Source organism: Ursus americanus, chromosome 22 (genome assembly GCF_024610735.1).
Source record: "Ursus americanus isolate L20-20 chromosome 22, mUrsAme1.1.p, whole genome shotgun sequence".
Lineage (NCBI taxonomy): Eukaryota > Metazoa > Chordata > Mammalia > Carnivora > Ursidae > Ursus > Ursus americanus.
This window is the reverse complement of record NC_142148.1, coordinates 27,254,590-27,277,009: the sequence shown is the minus strand read 5'-3', so window position 1 is coordinate 27,277,009 and position 22,420 is coordinate 27,254,590. Positions and strand designations below refer to the sequence as shown.

At 52.7% G+C, this 22,420-nt stretch overlaps 1 protein-coding gene across 1 annotated transcript; it reads right to left on the bottom strand.

Annotated features, from left to right (window-relative positions):
• Nucleotides 1-1,199: 1,199 nt before the first annotated feature.
• Nucleotides 1,200-4,842, bottom strand: C22H20orf202 (chromosome 22 C20orf202 homolog). The gene is made up of 2 exons (XM_045810194.2): nt 4,717-4,842; nt 1,200-1,433 (listed from the first exon to the last, which is right to left on the bottom strand). Exons 1-2 carry the CDS (start codon nt 4,777-4,779, stop codon nt 1,200-1,202), a joined length of 297 nt encoding a protein of 98 aa, XP_045666150.1. The 5' UTR covers nt 4,780-4,842.
• Between the last annotated feature and the right edge of the window lie 17,578 nt (nt 4,843-22,420).

The following is a 22,420-nucleotide window of genomic DNA, read 5'->3' as shown; positions in this document are numbered from 1 at the left end:
TATTCTAACAACACGCAAGTGGATTTTCAAAAATAAAAAGTCCTACCAATGATTGGACCATCTTAACATGAGGCCTTTTGAGTTTTCTGCTGTTATTTAAAGTCGTTCTTACAGGGAGCTCTAATCCGTCAAAGTGATGAGGCCAGCACCGCAAACAAATGAGCCTTCTGCCACATCACAGACCTCGGTCTGCGGTCGGAGGGCTGTTGTTGCCAACCCTGAGGGAGCAAAATGCCCTTTTCTTCAGCATTTCTCTTTGCTTGTTTGAACATCTGGATTGTCTTTCTCAGGATCATTTCGTTTGCACAAGAGGGAAACCCTCCTCAACTCAGTGTAAGCAAAACCAAGTCGGTGTGTGCTGGAGGATGGTGGTGGTGGGATTTACTGGTTTCTGCCACTGGAAAGAATGCAGGAGTAACTCACAGAACTAGGGCCTGAAACCAGGGACTGAAAGGAGCCAGAACCTTCCTCTCTGCCCAGCTCTCTGTGGCCCCCCCTTCTACCTCTCTTTCTTTCCTACTGCACTCAGGTCTTCTTCACCTGGCAGGGCACGTGGCCCTTGGAAGCCCCAGCTTTGCAACTCCAGTGGCAAGAATATCCAGAGAGGATCCCAGAGAAGGACTGTGATTGGCTCTGTTGAGTCACATGGTCCCTGGTGGGGCCAATCATGTTGCTAGGGTGCTCATGAGTTATTATTGGCCAGGCCTGGTCACATGCCCATCCCTCAGGCCGGAGTGATGCCCGGGCCTGTGGCTTTCAGCCAGAGGAAAGGGCAGGCATGCTGGGAAGGCAGGAAACAATTGAGGAGTCACTATGAAAGGGGCAGGGGCTCTGTTTTTCACCATGGCAACACAAAAAAAGTCCTCTGCACACTCTGAGTTCTTTCTTTAACAATCACCTGGTTGGGGGGCGGGAGGGGAATGCCACAGGGCAATATTACTGTCACAGGGCTGGCCAGAGACCAGTGTCTAAGAAGCAGGTCCACATCTGATATCTTACTTGTGCCTCACCAAAAACCCTGAGGGGCAACAGAAAAGGAGTTGACGGATGGGTTTGGGGACCCACGGCAGACGAGGGCAGAGAAGAACTCAGAGCCCTGGCTCCCTGACTCCCATTGCAGTGCTCTCCCCCAGCAACATCATAGTCAAAGTTTGGACACGTGGTGGGAGGGTTCAAGCCTGGGGGTCAGGCTTGGCCAGTTAAGGGAGGGAGCTTCGTCTGCTCTCTGCCCCTTGGAGGAGCTGGGCGAGCCCCTTGGAGGAGATAGGGGCGCGGCCCCTGCTTTCAGAGCCTGCTCGAGCTCTGATGGGGGACGTCCCTCCGCTGGACCTGGCATCCTCCCAGTGGGCACTCTCAGTGCGCAGCTCCTCCAGGACACTGTGAAGATGCCTCAGTGTGAGCAGGAGTCTCTGGTCTTGAACTTGCATCTCTGCCTAGGAGAGAGAATCAGTGTGAGGGGGCTGGGCGTCCCCCAGAAAGCTTATTCACATCATTGTCTCATTGGAGACAAACCCACAGCCTCTCAGAAGCCAGGTCCACCCGAGCCTCAGTTTCTTCATCCGCAGAGTGGAAAGCAAATTACTTACCTTGGGACGCCTGGGTCGTTCAGCAGGCTGGGCTTCGGACTCTTGATTTGGGCTCAGGTCATGATCTCAGCGTCATGGGATTGCGTCCTGCATCGCGCTCTGCGCTCAGCACGGAGTCTGCTTGAGATTCTCTCTCTCTGTCCCTCCCCCTCTGCCCCCATACTCATGCCCTCTCTCTCAAATAAATAAATAAATCTTTAAAATATGAGAGGCTCAACTACCAAGCTCTGGGATCATCTTCATCTTCATCATCATCACAAACATTATTCTTATGTCCACCCCCACTGTATTAATCCTCATTGCAACAAACAAATCACTTTATGGTATTAAGGTGAAAGTGACTTCATATTAAAACAAAGTGGAGTGCACTGTAGGGGCAGGCAGGAGCCCTTTGGAACAGTGATCCTCAACATAAGGTCCAGGGAACCCTTGGATCCCAGAAACTGTTTCAGGGGTTCAGAAAAGTCAAAACAACTTTCATTACAATACTAAGGTATTAGCTGCATTTTCATCCTCTTGCGAGCCTACAGTGGAGTTTTCCAGAAGCTACATGATGCAATGATATGGTATCTGATTGCATACAGAAGCAGAAAGGCGAATCCAGCAGTTTCCTATCGTAAGGAGTTTACTATTGTTCTTTTTAAATGCATTAAGTCAACACTAAAAATTTCTCCTTCTGTCCACACTGGTCGATATAACTCACATAATAAGACGTTAAAACTTTCCTTTTCTGACTTGGGATTTCTCATGATACAAAATTGAGAAGCTACAAAAGGGCATGTGAGGAAGCTTCCCCCACCTCATCCCACCACCTCCAGGAACTCGGTCTGCTTCCCCAGAGACGCCGCTGGGAACAGTGTCCCTGCTGTCTGTCTGTCTCTCCAAGAGATAATTATTAACATTATTTCTCCACTAGAATAGCCTTTTATTTTCATGACAAACTAATTACTTCACAGGTGTGAAGATAAAGCCCATTTCCGGCACCCCGGCAGTAGTCGAACTTCCAAGAGAGTGGATGGAAGGAGGGAAAACCACCGCCTGAGAACACTGGGGCTCCCCAGGCTGCAGTGCAAATGGTAGTGGGGCCATGCCTTCCCAAATTCTTGGGAAAACATTAAGTCTGTGTTTTCTCAATTTTAGGGTTTTCCTCCCACTCATGTTTATCATTCGACCCTTGGCACCAGCTCTGGGCCCATGCTCATGAGAATGCAGTGAGGCACCCAGCGGGGAAGCAGGGGTAAAGGAAGTGAGAGACTCCATGCCCTTGGAGCTGAGGGCTGGGAACCCTGAGCAAACTGGCTTCCCCAGAAGGTAGGGGTCCCATCTCACAGGGCGCGAGAGGTGCTGTGGCTTTAAGGCGGGCTCTGGGCTCAGCTGGCTCAAGTTCTGCAGGGACAGCTCTTTCCTGCCTCTGAATGAGTGTCCCTTCGTCATCAGACTGGTTTGCCTTGTCACGAGACGGCTGCAGTTCTCTCCCCTCTTTTAGATCTGACCAGGTCTTTGGGGCTTCCATGATCCCCATCACATAAGGGCCATGAAAGGAGAGGAGAACACTGGACTTTTTATCCAGTCGGTGTTACCGATTTGTTCCTTCTCCTCATGAAATCACGGTCCAGGAGTGATCCTTCCCTGATGGTCAAATGGAGCCTCTAGGCTGAGCTTAGGTGCCCTTACGGAGTCATGTAAATTCCATGTGATCGAGGGTAAAACAGGCTCGCCTGGGAAATTTACAAGTCTGGCATCCGTAAGTGGAGACTCAAGGCTCCCATCTTTTGGCATCACGTGCAGGGAGGTGTTGGGCCTGGGAGGCTGTGCCCCAGGTGGGCTTCCCCCAGCCCTGCCTTGTTTTCCCTTTTTTATGCGGTGAGAGAGAGGTACCTTTTCAGGTGGATATTGGCCCTTTGGGCTCAGGCTCAGCATGGGAGCCTAGTGTTTAGGGGAGCATGGGGTAGGTCCCTGACCAGCCTCTGGGTCCCTGTGGACTATGAGAAGCTACCTCTCCTGCTGCTGGGGTCCCCTGGTTCCAGGAGAAGCCCTACTGGGTCAGCCCTACCCACAAGGGTGAGGACAGGATTGGGTCCCAGCTGGTCTGTTACCTGGCAACCCAGACTCTCTCCCCTGACTGAGAAGCTGGCTTACTGGGATCCAAACCTTGGGTGCCTTCTGAAGTTCCCTGAACCACTTCTCTCTCTCTCTTGGCTGGTGTCCCCATGCACTTTGGGCATCCCTCTATTTTTGGACTTGGAGAAAACAGCACAAAGAGAGGCAGAGGCCTGGCCTGAGGAGTCACCAAGGCACCAAGTAACATAATCCATAAATTCAGGGGAGTTAATGCCTATGGGGTGGACTTTAACCACAGGAAACAGGGGACGGGAGTGAGCTGGGCAGGCAGGGTTCCTCTTCTTCCCTCTCCCCCAGGGTGCAGCTCCCCTTCCACCCCTGCAGAGAAGCCTGAGGCCAGAAAAAACAGCTGCCGAGAGAGCGCTGGGCCTCTCGAGGCCTCTTGCAAAGCGGTGGCCTGCTTGGTGACACCGCACGGCGTCTCACATCGCCCTTTGCTGCCACTCCCTGTTTCCTTCCCTCTCATCGCTCTGGGCTGCACCTTCAAATAAATCGTTAGTACCCCAATCCTTGTGTGGGCTTCTGCTTTCTAGAGCGTCTGGGCTAGGACAGTGGCTGTGCTCCACGTCCACCTGGGCAATGGTTGTGATGGCCAAGCAGACGCCACGTGAATTACACCTGTCTCCTTCCCAAACTCATACCATAACCCCTGCATTGTTGGTACTGTTTCCTCCCCACTGGATGGTAAGGAAACTGAGGTTCGCTGAAGTAAAGCCACTGGCAGGGGCCACTCGGCAGCAGAGCCGGGCACGCTCCCAGGACTCGGCGTAACGCTAAGGCCAGTCTGGCAGCCACTGCACCCAGAGCCGCCTCCTATGTAGGCCACGACCTACTTATCCCAGCACCCGAGACGGCGACTGTGTGCTGGTATCAGGGGGAGTCTGCAGGACCTACACCCTACCTGCAGCCTCTCTGCCCCAGCCAGGGGGCCCCCCCGAGGAGGGGAGCCCAGGGAAGCTGAGAAGATACGGGGTGGAGTCGTCAGGTAAAAAGAAATGCAAAGCCTTACCAGCTCCTTTCTCAGCCACTCCAGGGTCTGCCCGAGACTTGGGGGGGGCTCTTCTGTTTTCATCTCAGAGTCCTTGGAGGAAACGTTGACACTGACCTGCTGATGGGCTCGAGGGACCTTTGATTTGTATAGTCTCCTACGTGCTTCAGGCAGGGAGCAGGGTCTGGCCAAGTCACTCAGGATGGAGTTAATGAGAGCAGGACGTGGCTTACGTTGGGAAAATGGAGTTCTTTTTTTTTTTTTTCTTTTAAAGGGCTTCAGTGCTCTGAACTGAATAAGGAGGGAGGGAGGGAGACCATTGGGGTACAGGCACCTCAGTGCCCAGTGGTTCCAGAGTCCAATGTCTGATACCCACAGGATCACAGTGATTATAAAGCTTTCAATGATAATAATTATCACTATATTATTAATTATAAATCAATAACTAAGAGAATAGGTGTCCTTCTCTGAAGGCTTAGTTTTCTCCAAGTCCTTTACATATATAGGATGGCATTTGGGGCAGACACCGCATCTGTGTCCCTAATCCCCTCCCTCCTTCCTCACCTCTCCGTGGAGTCACTTTCCAGGTCCCCTAGCTTCTGGGGTGTCCTTGTGACCCATTTCTAGAAAAGGAGATCAAAGCAGAAATTTGCTGTTAGACGTCTAGGGAAACGCACCTTCCTGATAAAAGGGAAAAGGTCATTGAAGCTCCCCCTAAACTCCAACTCTCTTCTCCTTCCTTCAGCCTGGAATGTGGCTGTGATCCCTGGAGCTACAGTCGTCACCTTGCAGCCCTAAGACAAAGACCGAAAAAACTGCAGACACATTAGAAACCACTGAGTCACAGAATCACCAACAGCATCTGCCTGTCATGTGAGACAATAAAACCTCATTTTCCAGCGGGCAAACACAGGCCGACGACACACCGTTTATTCTTCACAACACACTCTGAAGTGGGTATTCTTTAGTTGTCTCTCGACCAAAACTTATTAAGTATCTACCATGTGCCAAGTCCTGCTCTAGGCACGGGGACTCGGCCCCAAATCAGAGAGACACTGGAGTGGACGGAAACAAACAATAATCAAAATAATATTATGATGGAAATACATAAGATCTATTCTCACGTAGGGTTTAAAATAATTTATTCTATCCACATGAACTAGGAGCCCCAAACTAAGAATTAACACGGTGATCCCAGATGAAGAGCTGAGGGAACCAGCAAAACCAACTGGACCCATTTTGGAGGGACCGGCCCTCAATCCAGGCTGCACGAGCCGTCCAGAGACAAAGCTCCCCTACAGAGGAATTCAGAATTCAGAATTACAAGGGAACCCTCCATCATAAGCGAGAGTCAGCAGACACCATCCACAGCAGGGTTAGACCCCTCTTTTCCCGACCACTTCAGATGAAGATAACAACAAGGTGTTTCGGAAAGAATTAAATTCATACAAGAAGGAATAAAATACATAAGAGAAAAGACGACTAAAAAAGGCGGATTCAAAAAAGAACTAAGTAGAATGTATAGAAGTAAAAATGAAAGCAAATGTTTATAAATTAAAGAAAAAAAGAGTGTACCTTTAGAGTAGTCTGGGAAGACAGAGCTCGGGCGGTGGGCACAGGACCCAGGGAGGCAGACTGGTACTCGGTGGGAGGAAAGTGCTGCGCAGAATTCTCCCCAGCAGACCCTCAGTGGAGTGAGGAGGCACACCCTGAATGATGGGGGGGGGGGGTGTTCCACCGGCTTGGAGGCGGGACCCGGGACTCCTGGCCAGCCTTTGACCCACCAGGCAGGAAAAGCGGTCCCTATAGGAAGCCAGGACACCTGGGATCTAACCCCAGCTCTCCCAAACTTTCTATGTGAGCTTGGGCCTCATCCTTTCCGTCTGAGGTAGAATGAGGCTCAAAATAGTTACCAAACCAAGTTATAAGAAATGTCCCATTTCTTGTGCCCTGGGCTTTACTGCCTGAGATGCATTCTGCCCCACGCAGACAAAATCTGACGTGCAATTTCTCCTGGTTCCGCGGTCACTCTACAGAACCAGAGAGGGTCCGAGAAACTCTTGTCTGCCACATTCACACGCCTTCTAACCACAGGGGCCAGAAACGATTTCTTCCAGGCAAGTCTCCAGGCTGTGTGTCACATGACCCTATAATTACAGGGCAATTGTCTGGGTCAGAGGTGGGTGCCCCAGCCCGAGGCAGCCATCTACGGATAAGACAGGGCAGGACGGTTTGGGGGCATGAAATGGTGTGAAAGGAGCTGTGTCCTGGGTGGTGAGCAAATGATTCAGTCAAGATCTTCTCTCAGAGAAAGGGCATTTGCCACAGATGGAGAGGTCAGATTGTCATAGAACCCTGTGCGACAAAGCTCTCCGAAACGCCAGACTTTCAAACAGCAATCGCGTCTTTTCACTCTTGACACGTTTGCAGGTTTGCAGCTCTGAGCCTGTGCTGTGGGCCTCTGGTCTCCCTGGAATCCTAGAGCATGTTTTTCTCTTGGCAAAGTCAAAGGATAAGAGAGCAAGTGGAACCGTGCAACGCCTCTGAAGGCTTAGACTCAAGACTGCCGCGTTGTTGCTTTGCCGTGCACTGGACAAAGAGGATCACGTGGCCCAGCCCAAGGGGAAGAGGCAGGGGTGCGCACTCCCCCTGCAAAGAGATCCTTTCAAGTGTGTGGAGTCAGGGAGAAGTGGAGAAGTGGGAGCTCCAATGCTTAGACCAGGGAGGAAGTTAGTTGGGGAGGGGCCCTGGGCGTGGAGGGGCCCAGGGGGAAGGTGGCAAGCAGAAACCAGGAGATGGCAGGAGCGCACGGCAGAAAGAATTGCTGTGGCATTGGCGGGAGACACAGAAAGAACGAGAGAGACGGTGATTTCAGGGTGACAGCCGAAGGATAATCTAGGACCACCAACATTTATTGATCTAGTCTAGACCAGGCATCATGCTAAGCCCCTGACACACATAACCCCGTTTCAGCCACAAAACCTCGTGGCTGCAGTTCCCAAACCACGTGCCCTGGCACCCTGAGGCACTGCAGAAAACCCCCAGAGACCCCACAAAATATTTTACAGTTTTGAGGGGGCTACAATGACATCTGCCAGATACTGGGCAAATTACTACAAATTAAATTGTTTGAACCTAATTGCTTAATAAACAATCCTCTGGTATTTCTTTGAGCCTGGCACACTGTGAAAAAATTACAGAGATGTGAAGGGTACTGTGAACTTCTGCCAATGAGGTAGGTACCATTGTTCTCCATGCTTGATAGTTGATAATAGATAGATCCAATTATTTTTTTTAAAGATTTTATTTATTCATTCAACAGAGAGAGAGACAGCCAGCGAGAGAGGGAACACAAGCAGGGGGAACGGGAGAGGAAGAAGCAGGCTCCCAGTGGAGGAGCCCGACGTGGGGCTCAATCCCAGGACCCTGGGATCACGCCCTGAGCCGAAGGCAGATGCTTAACGACTGAGCCACCCAGGCGCCCCGATAGATCCGATTATTAACCTCTTTTACAGATGAGGAGACTGAGGCTCAAAGGAGTGTGGATTTTCCTAGGATCCACCCAGCCCATGAGCAGCAGGGCTGGAACTAGAACCTGTCCTCGCTGGCCTGCAGGGGACAGTGTTGCTTGATGTCTCCCAGGAGTGGAAGGTCATGGAAGGGCTCAAGCCAGGCCACGTGCTGCCCCCCTGGGCAGGCCCAGTGGGTTCTCTGCCCAACACAGTGGTGGTGTCGATAGGCGCACTTGGCAGTTAGAGTCTGACGCTCTGTCCTTGGCCTCTAGCACCGACGCCTGATTACCCTGGAGAGCCCTTCCTTGGGGTTAACTTGTGTTGCCGCTCTTGCGTTTATTTTTATTCCCACTCTCAAGATTCTGGCTCACAGCACATTTTACTTCAGGGCTCAGCAAGGCTTGGCACACAGGGATAAGGGGTGATGGAGCCAGGAGGCCTGAAAAGGGAAAAACTTAAACCCTTGAGTGAGGAAAAGCATCCTCACCAAATACAAAAGCCAGAACGGCCATCCATCCATCATCCATGGGCAGCTAATAATATGGCTTCCAAGTGCCAGACCCTGCACTGGTTGCTGGGGGTAAATAGTGGTGAGCGAGACAGACCTCACACCAGACCGCTGGGGTCTACGGTCTAGCTAGTGAGAGGATCCATTAGCAATCAAGTGGCTCAAAAACCATTCTTTATACTACAAGCATGGCCTATATATATAATATATATTATATTGTATTGTATCGTATTGTATTGTATATGCCAAAATATATTATATGCTATATATAAATGCTATATTCATATATACACACACACACACACACACAAACACAATGAATGAATGAACTTGCAAATGAAGAAACTATGGCTCCACTGGAGATGTGAATTGCCCACACCCGTCAGCAACTGTGGTAAAAATTGCAGGTTGTCTCTCAATATCCCTTCTCCCTTTTGCACATGGCAAAAGACTACATTCCCAGACTCCCTTGCAGGTAGGTGTGGCCATGTGATTAAATCCTGGCTGATGGGATATGAATGGAAGTGACGTGTGCAATTTTGGGGTTGTGCCTTTAAAAGGAAGGAGGAGGGTTCCTGCCCCCTCCCCTTGTCCTCCTGCTGATTGGAATGTAGACACAAGGGCTGGAGTTGGAGCAGCCATCTTGGGCCACAAGGGGGAAGGTGGCAGAGCAACAAGATAGAAGGAACCTGGGTCTCTTGTGATTAGTGAAGCCACCACGTCAGCCTTAACTGCCAAGTATACTTTAATGTGAGAGAGAAATAAGTTCTGTTTTATTGAAAACGCTATTGTTTTGGGTTTGTATTACAGGTGTCAAGCCCATGTGCTACAAATATGGCTGCAGAGCCAGCAGCAGAAGCCAGGCTTCTTGATTTCCCCCACTCAGGCCCTTTCCACAAACCCCTCCCCCCATGTATTTTATTTTCTCCCACATGTTTTCTTGTTTGTGACCTGATCTGCTCCTCACAACAGCTCTGTGAAGTCCATAGCAGAGACAGGACGTCCATGATGCTCACTGGGCAGAGAGGGAAGCTGAGGGCAAGAATAGTAGGTGACCTGCCCTAAGGCACGTGGGCAGAGTTATTCCCATCTCTCGGATGGGGCAAGTGGGCTCCAAGATGTCATTAGTTCTGCCTCCATGTCTGACTCCTAGTCTAGGGTCCTACCCGCCCTTTGGTGCTGTCCTTTCTTGTACCCTGGGCACCTTTGCCCTCACCCCCACTTCTCAAAATACAAATGAGGCAGAAGGTGGAAGTGTAGCAGAGAGAAGCCTCTGCATTGCAATAGCCTCGAGCCCTCCCAGCCTCCCGTCCCACCATGCAAGCACACGCTAACACACCAACCAGAGGGGGCATGAGGAGGGAGTCCAGCTGCATTGGGGGGGCCCAACACCACCTCTCCTTCTGTGGCTGCTTGTCCCCTTCCAGGCGCACAAGGCCAGTAATCCAATCACTTGTCTGCTCCCCTGCCCTGCATCTCGGTACTTGCAGGTCCTGAGCACATGCCCTGTACCCCTGTGTCCTGTAGCGAAGGCTGAGAGAGCCCCATCCATAGCCCCTCCACACCCACCTTCTCCATACGTGTCCAGGCCTCCTACTGCCAAGCACGTCTGACTCTCTGCTTAGGAAACACGCTTGAACGATGCAGAGGACAGGCCGAAGCAGGGGAGCAGCCCTCGCCAATGACAAACAGGGGTCAGCGGGTAAAAACCTCCCTTCCCTCGGCTCTCAGGAACCCAGCAGGACCGAGCCCCAGTTGCCCACGGCGGTCACATACTCATCAATGCACCCGGGTGTATGGGAGGCCCTCCCTTCTCGGTCTCACTTTCCCACTCCTCTGCTGTGCTTCCCGGGACCACCTCCCAAAAAAGCCACTTGCCCTCAAATTCTTGTCTCAGGTCTACTTCTGGGGGAAGCGAACCCACAACACGTCCTATCCTCGACTGCCCCGTGCACCTCTTTCTGAGCGCATCCGTGCTGCACACGAGCGCCCGGTACACGGTACGCTGGCCCCGTGGTACACAGCTGTCTTGTGCTCTCCCGTCCCACAGCCAGGTTTCCAGTACGCAGTCCTGCATCGTAGGTCAGGGAAGTGTAGCCCCTGCCCCCGATGAGACGGTGGAGACTCTAGGGAAGCAGAATGGGACAGTGGGAAGAATGTCCTGGACCCCCGCTGGCCTTGGGCGTTGCCTGGCTGATCCGAGCTCCAGGTCCCTCCCCTGGTGGATGAACTCCAAGTGGCTGAGCTGTCATGGGTGCAGGGGAGATAACCCCTGTGGAGTGCAGCAGGAGAACAGGTCACACACGGGAGATGCTCCAGCAGGCCTCCTCCTCCTTTCTTCCTGTGCCCACCGTCTCCCAGGGGGTGCTTTAAATGCAGGGAACCCCGAGCCTCCGGTGCATTGACCCTAGGCTGGCCTGGGAAGAAGGGCAGGTGGATGAGAGGAGACTCCTGTCCTTAGCTGCCAGGGGGAGGTGCTCGATTTTGCAGAGCCTGGGAGCGTGCGTCTTGATTCCCCTTCTTTCTCTCTCCGGGTGAGGGCGAAATCACAGCATCCAGGTGTTTCACTCTCCAAGGCTGGGAGCTTCAGACAGACGACAGACATGGAGAGGAAGGAAATGCAGGCTGAGCTGGCCGAAGATGTGTGCGCATGTTGGGCGGTGGGGGTGGGGTGTGGACACTCCCTCCGGGGCCTGAAGAATGCATGGCTGGCCACCAATCCATTTGCTCAAATCCCTGAACCACGTCCCATGATGGTGACATCAGAGCCACTCCATAAGAGCATCAGAGCTCTGGGAAAACCCGATGAGCCCGATTGGGACTTGAGGGGAAATATAAAACAAGCGAACAAACCCAGACAGCAGAACTCAGCAGGATGCCGAGAGACAGAAGAAGGGGACAGTAGGCATGTGGCCGCTCAGCGCTGGAATCTGAGGTCTATCTGAGGTTCCCAAATCAATCTGGAAGTCAGAGGCCCTTGGTTCTGGGTGCACGTCTACTAACTCTCAGTGTGGCCGCAGGACGATCTCTTTCCTCTTCGGCGCTCAGTTTTTCCAAACGCGAAAATGGGACTAATGTGAACAACTCGGAAATTTTACGTCTACTTTGAAAATTATGATGGGACGCAGCCTAGTGGTTATCAGTGCTGAGTTGAGGTTTGGATTTTTTTTTAAAGATTTTATTTATTTATTTATTTATTTATTTATTTATTTATTTATTTATTTATTTTAGAGAGAGAGGAGAGAGAGAGAGTGGGTGCTCGTTCCAGAGCAGTGGAGGGGGGCAGGAGGGGTAGAGGGGAAGGGAGAAGAGAATCTCAAGCAGATTCTGCACTGGGCCTCGAACCTGACACAGGGGTGGATCTTAGGACCGTAAGGTCATGACCCTGAGATCACGCATGACCTGAGCCGAAACCAAGAGTCAGATGCTTGACCAACTGAGCCACCCAGGCGCTCCTGAGGTTTGGATTCGAATCTGAGGTCTGTGGTATACTGACTGTGGGCAAGTAATTAACTTCTCTGTGCCTCAGTTTCCTCATCTTAAAATGGGGATAATAGCACCTATGTGATAAGGTGGTTAAGGTGATTAAGTGGGCTAATATTTATAAAGCACTTAGAACAGTGTCTGGCATATGGGGAGGGTTATATAGTGTTTGTCAAATAAACACTCAAGTAATTTGTTACTATTACATCATATCTGTTCCAGTGTTGTTACCTCTTCCGGGAACACTTTGCCTTTCTCTCTCCCCCTTCACATAGCAAAACCTCAATCTTACCTGCGTTATTCTTTCATATCACCCTCCTGGACACACTGTTTCCAGAGTTTTCTTACTTGGAACACAGAGGGTCGGACGGGATCTGTATTTTTCAAACTTCAGCCACTCATGTATCTCTTTCTCACTTTTTGCCTACCACCTCTACTTTGATTTACTTATATTTGCCTTTAAACTAACGATATTAGATAGAAATAGTTCCTCTAAGTGACAGGAAATCCCAAATAACAGTGGCTTATATAAGATAGGAGTTAATTTCTGTCACAAAAGTATGGGAAACTGGGGCGCCTGGGTGGCTCAGTCGTTAAGTGTCTGCCTTTGGCTCAGGGCGTGATCCCGGTGTTCTGGGATCGAGCCCCGCATCAGGCTCCTCTGCTGGGAGCCTGCTTCTTCCTCTCCCACTCCCCATGATTGTGTTCCCTCTCTCACTGGCTGTCTCTCTCTCTGTCAAATAAATAAAATCTTAAAAAAAAAAAAAAGTATGGGAAACTATCCCGAGCTGGTTGTTCCACAGTCATCTGGGATCCAGATTCCTTCAATTTTATTGCTCCTCCATCTTAACATGCTTCCGCCTCATGATCCAAGATGGCTGCACAAGCTCCAGCCATCAGGTTTGCATCCTGGCAGCAGGAACAACAAAAGAAGAGAAGGACAGCATACCCCCTTCCTTTAAGAACACTCAATACATTTTGCCCACACACCACACCTCTGACAGTCTAATGGCTTACTGTCCATTTGGTCACACCTCACTGCAAGGGAGGCTGGGAAATGGAATCCTTATTCCAAGGGCACTGTGCCAGGTACTGATCAAGAGTTCCATCCCAGTGGGAGAAAGGGAGAGTAGATATTAGAGGAAACCAGCAGATTATGTTGCCCCAATTTTATAGAGACTCATATTTTTTTCTCTTTCACTCTAAGCAATATTACCACAATATCTCTGGCTTCATGGACTAGTTACATATTTTTCTAAACTACATTAAAATAAATACCTAGCCATTAAAATGAATACATATATACATATAGGTGTGTGTGTACAGGTACAGATACAGATATACCCTAGAGGGTGGGAGACTGTTACCGTCCCCAGTGACATATGCCTCTTGTTATTGACACCCTTACGCAGACCCCTCCCCTTGAATCTGGGCTGAACTGTGATCGCCAGTAAAGCAACAGAATGCAGCAGAAGTGACACTATACCTGTTTCAACCCCCAGCTTTTTTTTGTTTAAGATTTTATTTATTTATTTGAGAGAGAGAGAGAGAAAGAGCAAGCAGGGGGAGGGCTAGAGGGAGGGGGAGAGAAAGAATCCCAAGCAGACCCTGTGATGAGTACGGAGCCCAGCACAGGGCTCCATCTCACAGCCCTGAGATCATGACCTGAGCCAAAATCAAAAGCCGGACGCTTAACCAATACAGCCCCCCAGGCGCCCCTCAACCCCTGGCTTTAAGAAGCTCTCACAACTCCTTCTTTTGTACCCTGGGGAAAGTTGAGTGGCATATACAAACTCTGACCACCTTGAGCCCATCACTGTGTGAGGAAGCCCAAGCTAATTACCTAGAGACCGTGTGGAAGAAAACGGAAAAATTCAGCTGACACCTGACAGTGAGAACTTGGTCCCAGACACATGGCCATGTCTGAGCTTTTCCAGCCAACTCCCAGCACTATGGACCACTCCAGCTGACGCCACGTAGAGCAGAATCGAGCTGTTCCGTCGAGCCCAGCCCAAACTGCAAACTGAGCAAATAAACGGTGATTTTCTTTTAGACTGTTAAGTTTTGGGGTGGTGTGTTATGCTACAATCTATAACCAAAGCTCATTTATCTATAACACCTCAAATCATGTTATGCATCATTACTGTTTGAAAAATTCTGGATTAAGCGACGCTCTCATGTTCTAGAAGAACGTGTGGTCTCTCTCTCTCTGTCTCTCTCTCTCTCTCACACACACACAGACTCAGACATCACTAGATAGATGCATAAGCAGGAAATTGATTGAAGACTTGTGGTGTGCCAACATGACCACAGTAACCTCCCAAATGGTCTCTGTTTTTTCTCTTGTCCCCTTGCACCTAGGAGCAGCCAAAGAGAGAATGTTTGGAAAAAGCAAGTCTGATCACATCCCTCCCCTGCTTATCACCCACCCACTGCAGTGTGCACGAGGGGTCTCCTCAGGTCCAACTACACGCTCACACTCAACAGATGACCGGAAGCCACAGTTGGCATTGACCTACTCCGAAGGATCTAGGACAGGAACCTTAGCTTGCTCGCATGGCACTCAGCGAATGCTGACACCAAGCACTTCTCTCAGTGGGGGTCCCTCCTGCCCGCCAGCAGAGGAAAGCATGGGCGCAAGGTGATGAGACCCCGTCAGTGGGTGCAGGAGCCAGCCCAGCTTAAGAGCGTCATGCCCCACGGGAACACGCGTCTTTGGACCTGCCCGGTTACCTGAGTCACCGTGCTCGGGAAGCCCAAAGTATGATTTTCCACCAGGTACTTTTCCTTCCAGTCCAGATGTAGATTACCAATCTCTCCATCCTTGTTTTTTAAAAAATTATTTTTAGAACAATTTTAGATTTATAGAAAAATTGGGAAGGTAGTACAAAATGTTCCTCTAGACCTGGCACCCAGTTTCCTTTATTATTAAATCTTACGTTAGTATAGGACATTTGTTACAATTAATAAACCAAAATGGATACGTTATTATTAGGTAAAGTCCATACTTACTCAGAGTTCCTTAGTATTGACCTAATGTTCTTCTTCTGGCCAGGATCCCACTGGGGATACCGTGCTACATTTAGTTGTCACGTCCCTTTAGGCTCCTCTTGGCTGTGACAGTTTCTCAGACTTGCCCTGTTTTTGATGACCTTGACAGTCTTGAGAACTGATCAGGCATTTTGTATAATGTCCCTCAATTGGGATTTGTTTGATGTTTATCTCGTAATTAGACTGGGGTTGCGGGTTTTGGGAGGAAGACCACCGAAGTAAGGTGCCATTCTCATGATATCATATCAAGGGTACATGCTCTCAACATAATCTGACTGCTGATGTTGACCTTGATCGTGTGGTTGAGGTAGTCAGGTTTGTCACGTATCTCTCCTGTAAAGTTATACCCTCTTCATGCTGTGCTCCCTGAAAGTTACTATACTCAGCCCACACTTAAGAACTGGGGAGTTATGTTCCCCCTCCTTGGAGCTGGAGTATCTATATATTTGGAATTCTGCATGGGAGATTTATGTTTTCTCCCCCTCCTTTTCATTTGTCATACTTTAGGTTACAATCCAATATTACTTTATTTGATCAAAATTGTCCAGCTGTTGAAAGCTCTTTCAGGTGTTCCCGACGCCCTTTGACACACCCCCATCGTTGTGTATGTGTGTGTTGAAGGACTTCCTTCCTTCCTGGCACCCTAAGGCGCTCCGTGTTCATCTTGTATCTGTCCTGCTCCAGTCCCAGAATCAGCCGTTTCTCCCTGGTTCCTTGGTTGGTGGGTGGTATTAGAAACCAAGTTCGGGCGCCATGTGCGCTCGCGGCTGTGCAGATCATTGTCTGGGCTCTCTGAGCTGGCAGAGAAAGGAAATGTACATGTGTATACTAACCTGTGTGCATATGCATATCGGTAAATATCTCTGTACATGATCTTCTGCGTCTAAATTAAGCAAAACATGAGTTCATACTGATATCTCCTTTTTTTTTTTTTTTAAGATTTTATTTATTTGAGAGAGAGACAGAGAGAGCACAAGCAGGGGGAGGAACAGAAGGGAAGGGAGAGAGACAAGCAGACTCCTTGCTGAGCAGGGAGCCCAGTGGAGGGCTAGATCCCAGGACCCTGAGATCTTGACCTGAGCCGAAGTCCGAGCTTTACCCACTTAACCTGAGCCACCCAGGCACCCCTGATCGCTCCACTTCTAATCAATTACCACATGGATCATTCCCGTCTCTTTCTCAGGGGTCATTTTTACATAGCAATGTTGCCTGGTAACATAGTGGACATATGTTTATCTGTTTCCAAGGAAACAGAGCTAGATAGTTAGCCAAAGGTCAAATTCTCATGCAAAAGTGGAAGAGGTTTTGTTAACCCTTTAGTCACACGCATCAGTGGCTCCCACCGCTCTGCAGGTTAGGCGGACTCCTTGGCCTACACGCCCTGCCGCAGGCTCGGTGCAGCACTGCGGACTTTGCTTTAAGGCACACACTATGGAAGCAGTGTTACGTTTTCTCGCCCTTTCCTCCCACTAGAATATAAGCTTCTTGAGGGTAGGGCTGAAGTTTACCTAGTTAACCAATATATGACACGGGCTCAGTAAATATTGGCTCATTTGCTTCATTCTTCATTTATCAAGAGTTTTCGATGGGTTGGCCCCTTTTCTAGTCTCTGGGGATATGCAGGGAGGGAAACAGGCAAAGCTTCTGGCCCTTGGGACTTACTTTTTAGTGGGGGTGACAAGAACAAAGAAAGAAGCTCATGGCAGGAGTTGGTAAATGCTATGGAGAAAAATTCAGAGTTAAGGAGTAAAGGCTGCTGGGGCAGTGCTAGTTTTAAAAGGATGGTCTGCCCAGCGTTCTGGGATCCAGCCCCACATCAGGCTTCTCCGCTATGAGCCTGCTTCTTCCTCTCCCACTCCTCCTGCTTGTGTTCCCTCTCTCGCTCGCTGTCTCTCTCTCTGTCAAATAAATAAATAAATAAATAAATAAATAAATAAATAAATAAATAAATAAATGGGCGGTCTGGGAAGGTGTCTCTGAGAAGGCGGCATCTGACCAGGGACTTGAAGGAAGCGGGGGAGTGGGCTCTGGGGATATCAGCAGAAGAGTGGCCCGGGCAGAAGGAACAGCAAAAGCAAAGGCTGTGAGGCAGGTCTGCACATGACTGCAGGAGGGACCTGGGAGAGCTTCGCAGGGAGGTCTCACCCAGTCACCAGAGCCCTTCCTATATCCACATCTCATCCACAGATGAGAAGCTGGGCCCCGCGCCCTTTGCACAAGACCACACAGCTGTGAGTGGCAGTGCTGCGAGGCACGCGGGAGTCGGGCACCACAGCTAGCTTCCCCTCGAAGTCCTGAACCAGAGGCCAGGCCTCCCAAGGCAGGGAGAGACTGACGCCTCCCCATGCCCGAGGTCCCGCGCGGGTCTCCACCACTCCAGCCTCCAAGGCGCAGGCACCCAATTTCCAGGGTGGCCTCTGCCATCCTGCACAGGCCTTCGGAGCAGGACATGTCAGGCTGTCCCAGGAGGTGGTTAGGAACCAGGACAGGGCATGCCCGTCCTTTCCGATGGAGGAACCCGGCTGATCTTCTGAAAGGCCCCAGAGTCGGCATTTTCACGATCCCACTCACAGGTGAGCACTGAGGCTCAGAGAGGCGAGACGACGGAGTCTGCGTGGAAACCCCATGATCTTCGGACCGAACTTCCCTCAGGGCTTGTCCTGGGCCTCCAGAGACGGGGCGTCACCTCCACTTTTGTGCTCTGGGCTCCTCCCTTGATTCCACCTTCATCTGGGCCCTGTAAAGGAAAGAGACAGTGAGCACCTACCCACCTTCCATCCACTCACACTGCGCTGTCTCGAGGGGATCAGACAGGGGCCCTGTCCTCCAGGAGCGGCCAGTCCGATGAGGGAGGCTGGCACGCAGAGAAAATAACTTTGAGAGATCAGAGCAATAATGCAGGCAAAGGGCCAGCCCAGGGGAAGGGGCCCGAGGTAGGCTTCCCAGGGGAGAAGGCATTGCAGCTGGGCCCTAGAAGGCGACGGTGCGTGTAGCCATTGGCAATTCCCCAAGAGAACACCCACCTTGGGCTGTGCGCCCCACTGTCCCACAAAGAGCAAGGAAAGGAAGGGGGTTCGTCAGGAGCTTCCTTTTAGCCTTCAGGTGGCGCCCTTGAGCCACGGAGCCGCACGCGCCTGGGAAGACCGTCCCGACCTAAGGACCTGGGAGAGAACCCGGGTCCCACCTGAGGGCTGTGCGTGTTGGAAGGGGTGGGGGCGGAGGGGGCCAAGCGGCTGCGCGAGGCAGGGGCGCCCCAGACGGAGGTTGAGGAGGAGGCAGGCGGCGGGGGAGGGGTCTCCCTCAGCACCCACCCCCGCGCCCCGCCCCTGCACCCGACCCCGCGGGCTCAGCGCTTCAATTCCCCGAGCCCGGGAGCGAGCGAAACATATAAGCCCTCCGGGGACGGGGAGGAGCTGCAGCCCGATCCCCCGCCGGCCCGACACCCAGCCTGCTGCCCGCCTCCCCGTCCCTCCCCGCGCTAACTCTCCGGGCGCCCTCGCCGGCTGCGGGCGGAGCTCGATCGGCGGCGCTCGGAGCTCCCCGGCCCCCGCCCCTGCCCCTCCCTCCCCGGAGCCCCCGGCGGCCGCCGCCGTAGAGCCCCGCGCGGCGCGAGCAGGTACGTGCGCCCCGGCGGCGGCTCCGGGCCGGGCCGGGCCGGGGAGGGGGCGGGAGCCGGGGAGGGCGAGGCGGTGGCGGCCGGGCCCGCGCGCGCCCGGGCTGCGCCGCAGCGGAGACACCGGCGGACGGGCGCCGGTGCGGGGAGGCGGGCGGGCGCCCGGGGAGGACGTGCCCCTGCCCCGGCCCGCGGGCCGCCGGTGCCCGCGTCTCCCGCGCGCGGAGCCAGGGAGGGAGGCCCGGCGCAGGTACGCCCGCGGACCGGGAACGGCGGGAGCCGGCAGGAGGCCGAGGGCCCCAGGCGCCGAGGGCCGGCGAGACAGAGCTAGCCTGACCTCGCGGCCCGGCCGAAGGACACGCGGAGAGGGGCCCCGGGCGCACGCCGGTCCGCGAAGAGCCGGGCCTCCCTCGGCCGCCTGGCCGCCGTGCTACCGGCGCCGCCCGGCCGGGTCCGGCCTGGCCCGGCCCCGCCGCGTTTGTGGTCAAGGGCAGGAGCAGGGGGTGTGAGCTGCGAGCAGGCGGGCGCGCGGTGCGGCGGGCAGCCGGGGTGCGGGGCTTTTCTGCGTGGAACTTTGGGTATAACAGCGTGGACCTGCGTGTGCGTATGTGCGCGCCCCGAGGCTTTGTGTACAACTCGTGCGTGTGTATCGATTGGGTTTTGGGAAGCTTCACCCACGGGCACTGTGCGTCTGTCTCCCCGCGTGTTAGTGCACGCGGGGGGGTGGGGTGCTGGTCCCCGGGGGGGGGTCTCGGTGGGTGCCGTCTGGGGGGGTAGTTAACTGTGTGTGCGTAATCAGCTCTGCCTCTTCCCGGGGTGTGAGTCCCAGTGTGGTCTGCGGATCTGTGGGTCACACTGCGTGGCTTCCCATGTCTGTGGGTGCTGCCTGTAGAAAAGGTCCCTGGGGGTGTGAATGTGGATCTGAGGTGTGTCTTTCAGGGCCTGTTGGACTGCAGATGAAATTGGAGTGATCGGAGTGTTACTGGTAAGGTTAGAGGGGCGCGGGGTGGGGGGCGGTGGTGGTGTGGTGAGCAGTGGACACAGCATCTTTGTCAGTTTGTTTCCGCTTGTGTGTTTGGGGGGGCGGTAATTGACTGGGCATGCCCTTGTGTAACTGGTGGGGAATGGTGGAGATCTCTGAATCTGTGTGGGAGACATCACAACTCAGGGAGACTGGGAGCCTCTTTTTTCTCTGCCCTTTTCCTAACTCTGGCATCCTAACAAAAAGTTTTGGGTTCCTGCTAGGTGAAAGAAAGCTCTGCTCCAAGAATTTGGGTGCCCTGAGTTTCCTTGGAACGTGGAGGCATCAACACGCTGGTCCGGGAGGGGAGTTCTGGGGCCACTCCAGGAGCTGAGTTCTGTGGAGGGTACTGAAGATCTGGTTGGAGGGGGGGGTGGGCACTCTGGACACCCACTGGGCAGGAGTGGTCACCGCCCCTTCCTGTTTGCGGTGGCACTCAAGAAAATGCTTTTGGTGCCAAGAGTAAAAAAGCCAGCCAGCACACCACACCTCTCCTCTCTGTTTACTGGAAAGTTGGGAACAGCCTGGGCAGAGCCTGGCTCTGAGTAGGTACCCCCGCTACCCCGGGGTTGGGGGAGGGATCGTCTGCCTGGGCCAGTTGCCAAGCCATTCCTGAGGGCTGGCTGTGTTCCAAGCCAGGGGGCTGGACCCGGATGGGATTCAGACACATCCCTGCCCTCGGGCAGCTCACTGTGGCCCTAAACAGCGGGACAAAGTAGAGTCCACCAGTGGGGGCTGGAAGAACCAGGGAGGGAGGGTGGGATGATGCCAGGGGTGCAGGAGAATGCGGGTCCGCGGGTTTGTCGGTGATAACAATTCTTAGGGAAACTGTTCACCTTCTGGCCCCCACATGCATGCCAGGGGATCGTGCCACGGGGCTCATGGGGCCTGTCAAGGAGAGACTCCCCAGGGAAGTGCCTGCTATAGGGCGGGCGGGTGCTCAGTAAACGTTTATTAAATTGGAACTCGGGCAAGAGGGACGTGGTGGTAGGAACGGGTTGTAAGTGGAAACAGGCTTTGTACTCACATGAAAGGCCCTGTGTGTGCTAAGAGGAGGTATCTGCGGCAAAGTCCACGTTGGAAGGAAGATCAGAAAGATTGAAAAACGTGCCTTCTTGCACTGAGGCTCTATGAGTTTCATTCATTCGTTCCATTCATTGGCACTTCATTCGCTCATATTCTCTCTCTCTCTCTCTCACACACACACATGCAGAACCACAGGGCACGGGAGAATACACTCAGGTTTGGGAATGCAGAGAAACATCTAGAATCATGTGTATATGTGTGTGTAGACATACCAGGGCATGTGAACCACTCTGTACCTGGGGGTCTCTGGACAGCGTGGGCACTTGGGTCTGTGGGCCTGGGGCCCTGGGTATATGTGTCCCCAGGATGTCGGCGTGTACAGGGGACAGAGAAGTTCTGCTGTGGGGGCAGGAGTCTAGATGTCAGGCGGGGCAGGGGCCTGAGGAGGGGGCTCGGACAGGGGGGGGGCATTGGCTCTACCTGGGGGGGGGAGCATCTCCACTCCAGCTGAGGGTGCTTGTGAGGGAATGAGGGCCTGCATTGGCCAGATTCTTCCATTTTGTAAGAGAAGCCAGGAATCCAAAGTTTAAAATGTAAAATCTTTTGCTTTTTATATATTGGCAACTACTTCAAAAACAAATGAACAGACCAGCAACAACAAAAAAGCAAAACTTCTACGAGCCAAATATGGTCCGTTGGCTGAAGCTGGCGTTCTCTGACGGGAACGCACGTGTGCCGTCTGTGCGTGTGGGTGTGTGTCCGCGTACTTGGGTGTGTCCTCCGTGAGCAGACACTGCCCCCTTCTCCCCTCGCCCTCAGCTCCCCTTCCATGGTCCCCATCCAGCCCCCCCCCAACTTCTACTTCCATAAAGGCATTCGGCTTTGACCTCAGTCACGGCCCTCAAATGGGCTCCTTCCTCTTCGCCCTCTCAGCCACCATCCCTGCCACCCCTGACCACAACAGATTCCTCCCTGGACTCCTGACCTCCGCTCTCCTCCTTCCCATCCTGTCTTCCACGCAGGAAGGAGCCCAAGAGAGCGTCCCGAAACCTAGGCAGGGGTCAGCACTCTCTGCGCCCACACCTTGCCTCCCTGACTCCCTGGCCTGGCCTCCAGAGTCCTTTGAGAGCTGGTCCCAGCTGACCTCTGAGGCACCCCTCTCTAGAATGCCTTCACCCCACTCCCCCACAGCTGCGGGGTTTCCCATTCATCCTCTGAGGTCCAGCTCAAATGCCACCTCCTCCCAGAAACTTCCCTGACTTTCTCCTTTTCGTCCGCACACCATCGTCATCATCTCTGCCCCTCCCCATGCCCGCAGTCACCATCATTTCATAACGACAGTGTCCATTAATTGAACTGGCTGGGGCCTGACATCGTTTTATGAAATCCCCGCATCAACCCTAGGAGGGCAGTGTTTCACTTACTCCCATTTAACAGATGAGAACATTGAGTCTGGGAGGGGTCACATCACTTGTCCGGGTTCGAGCGGTGAAGCTGGCATTTGAACCTGG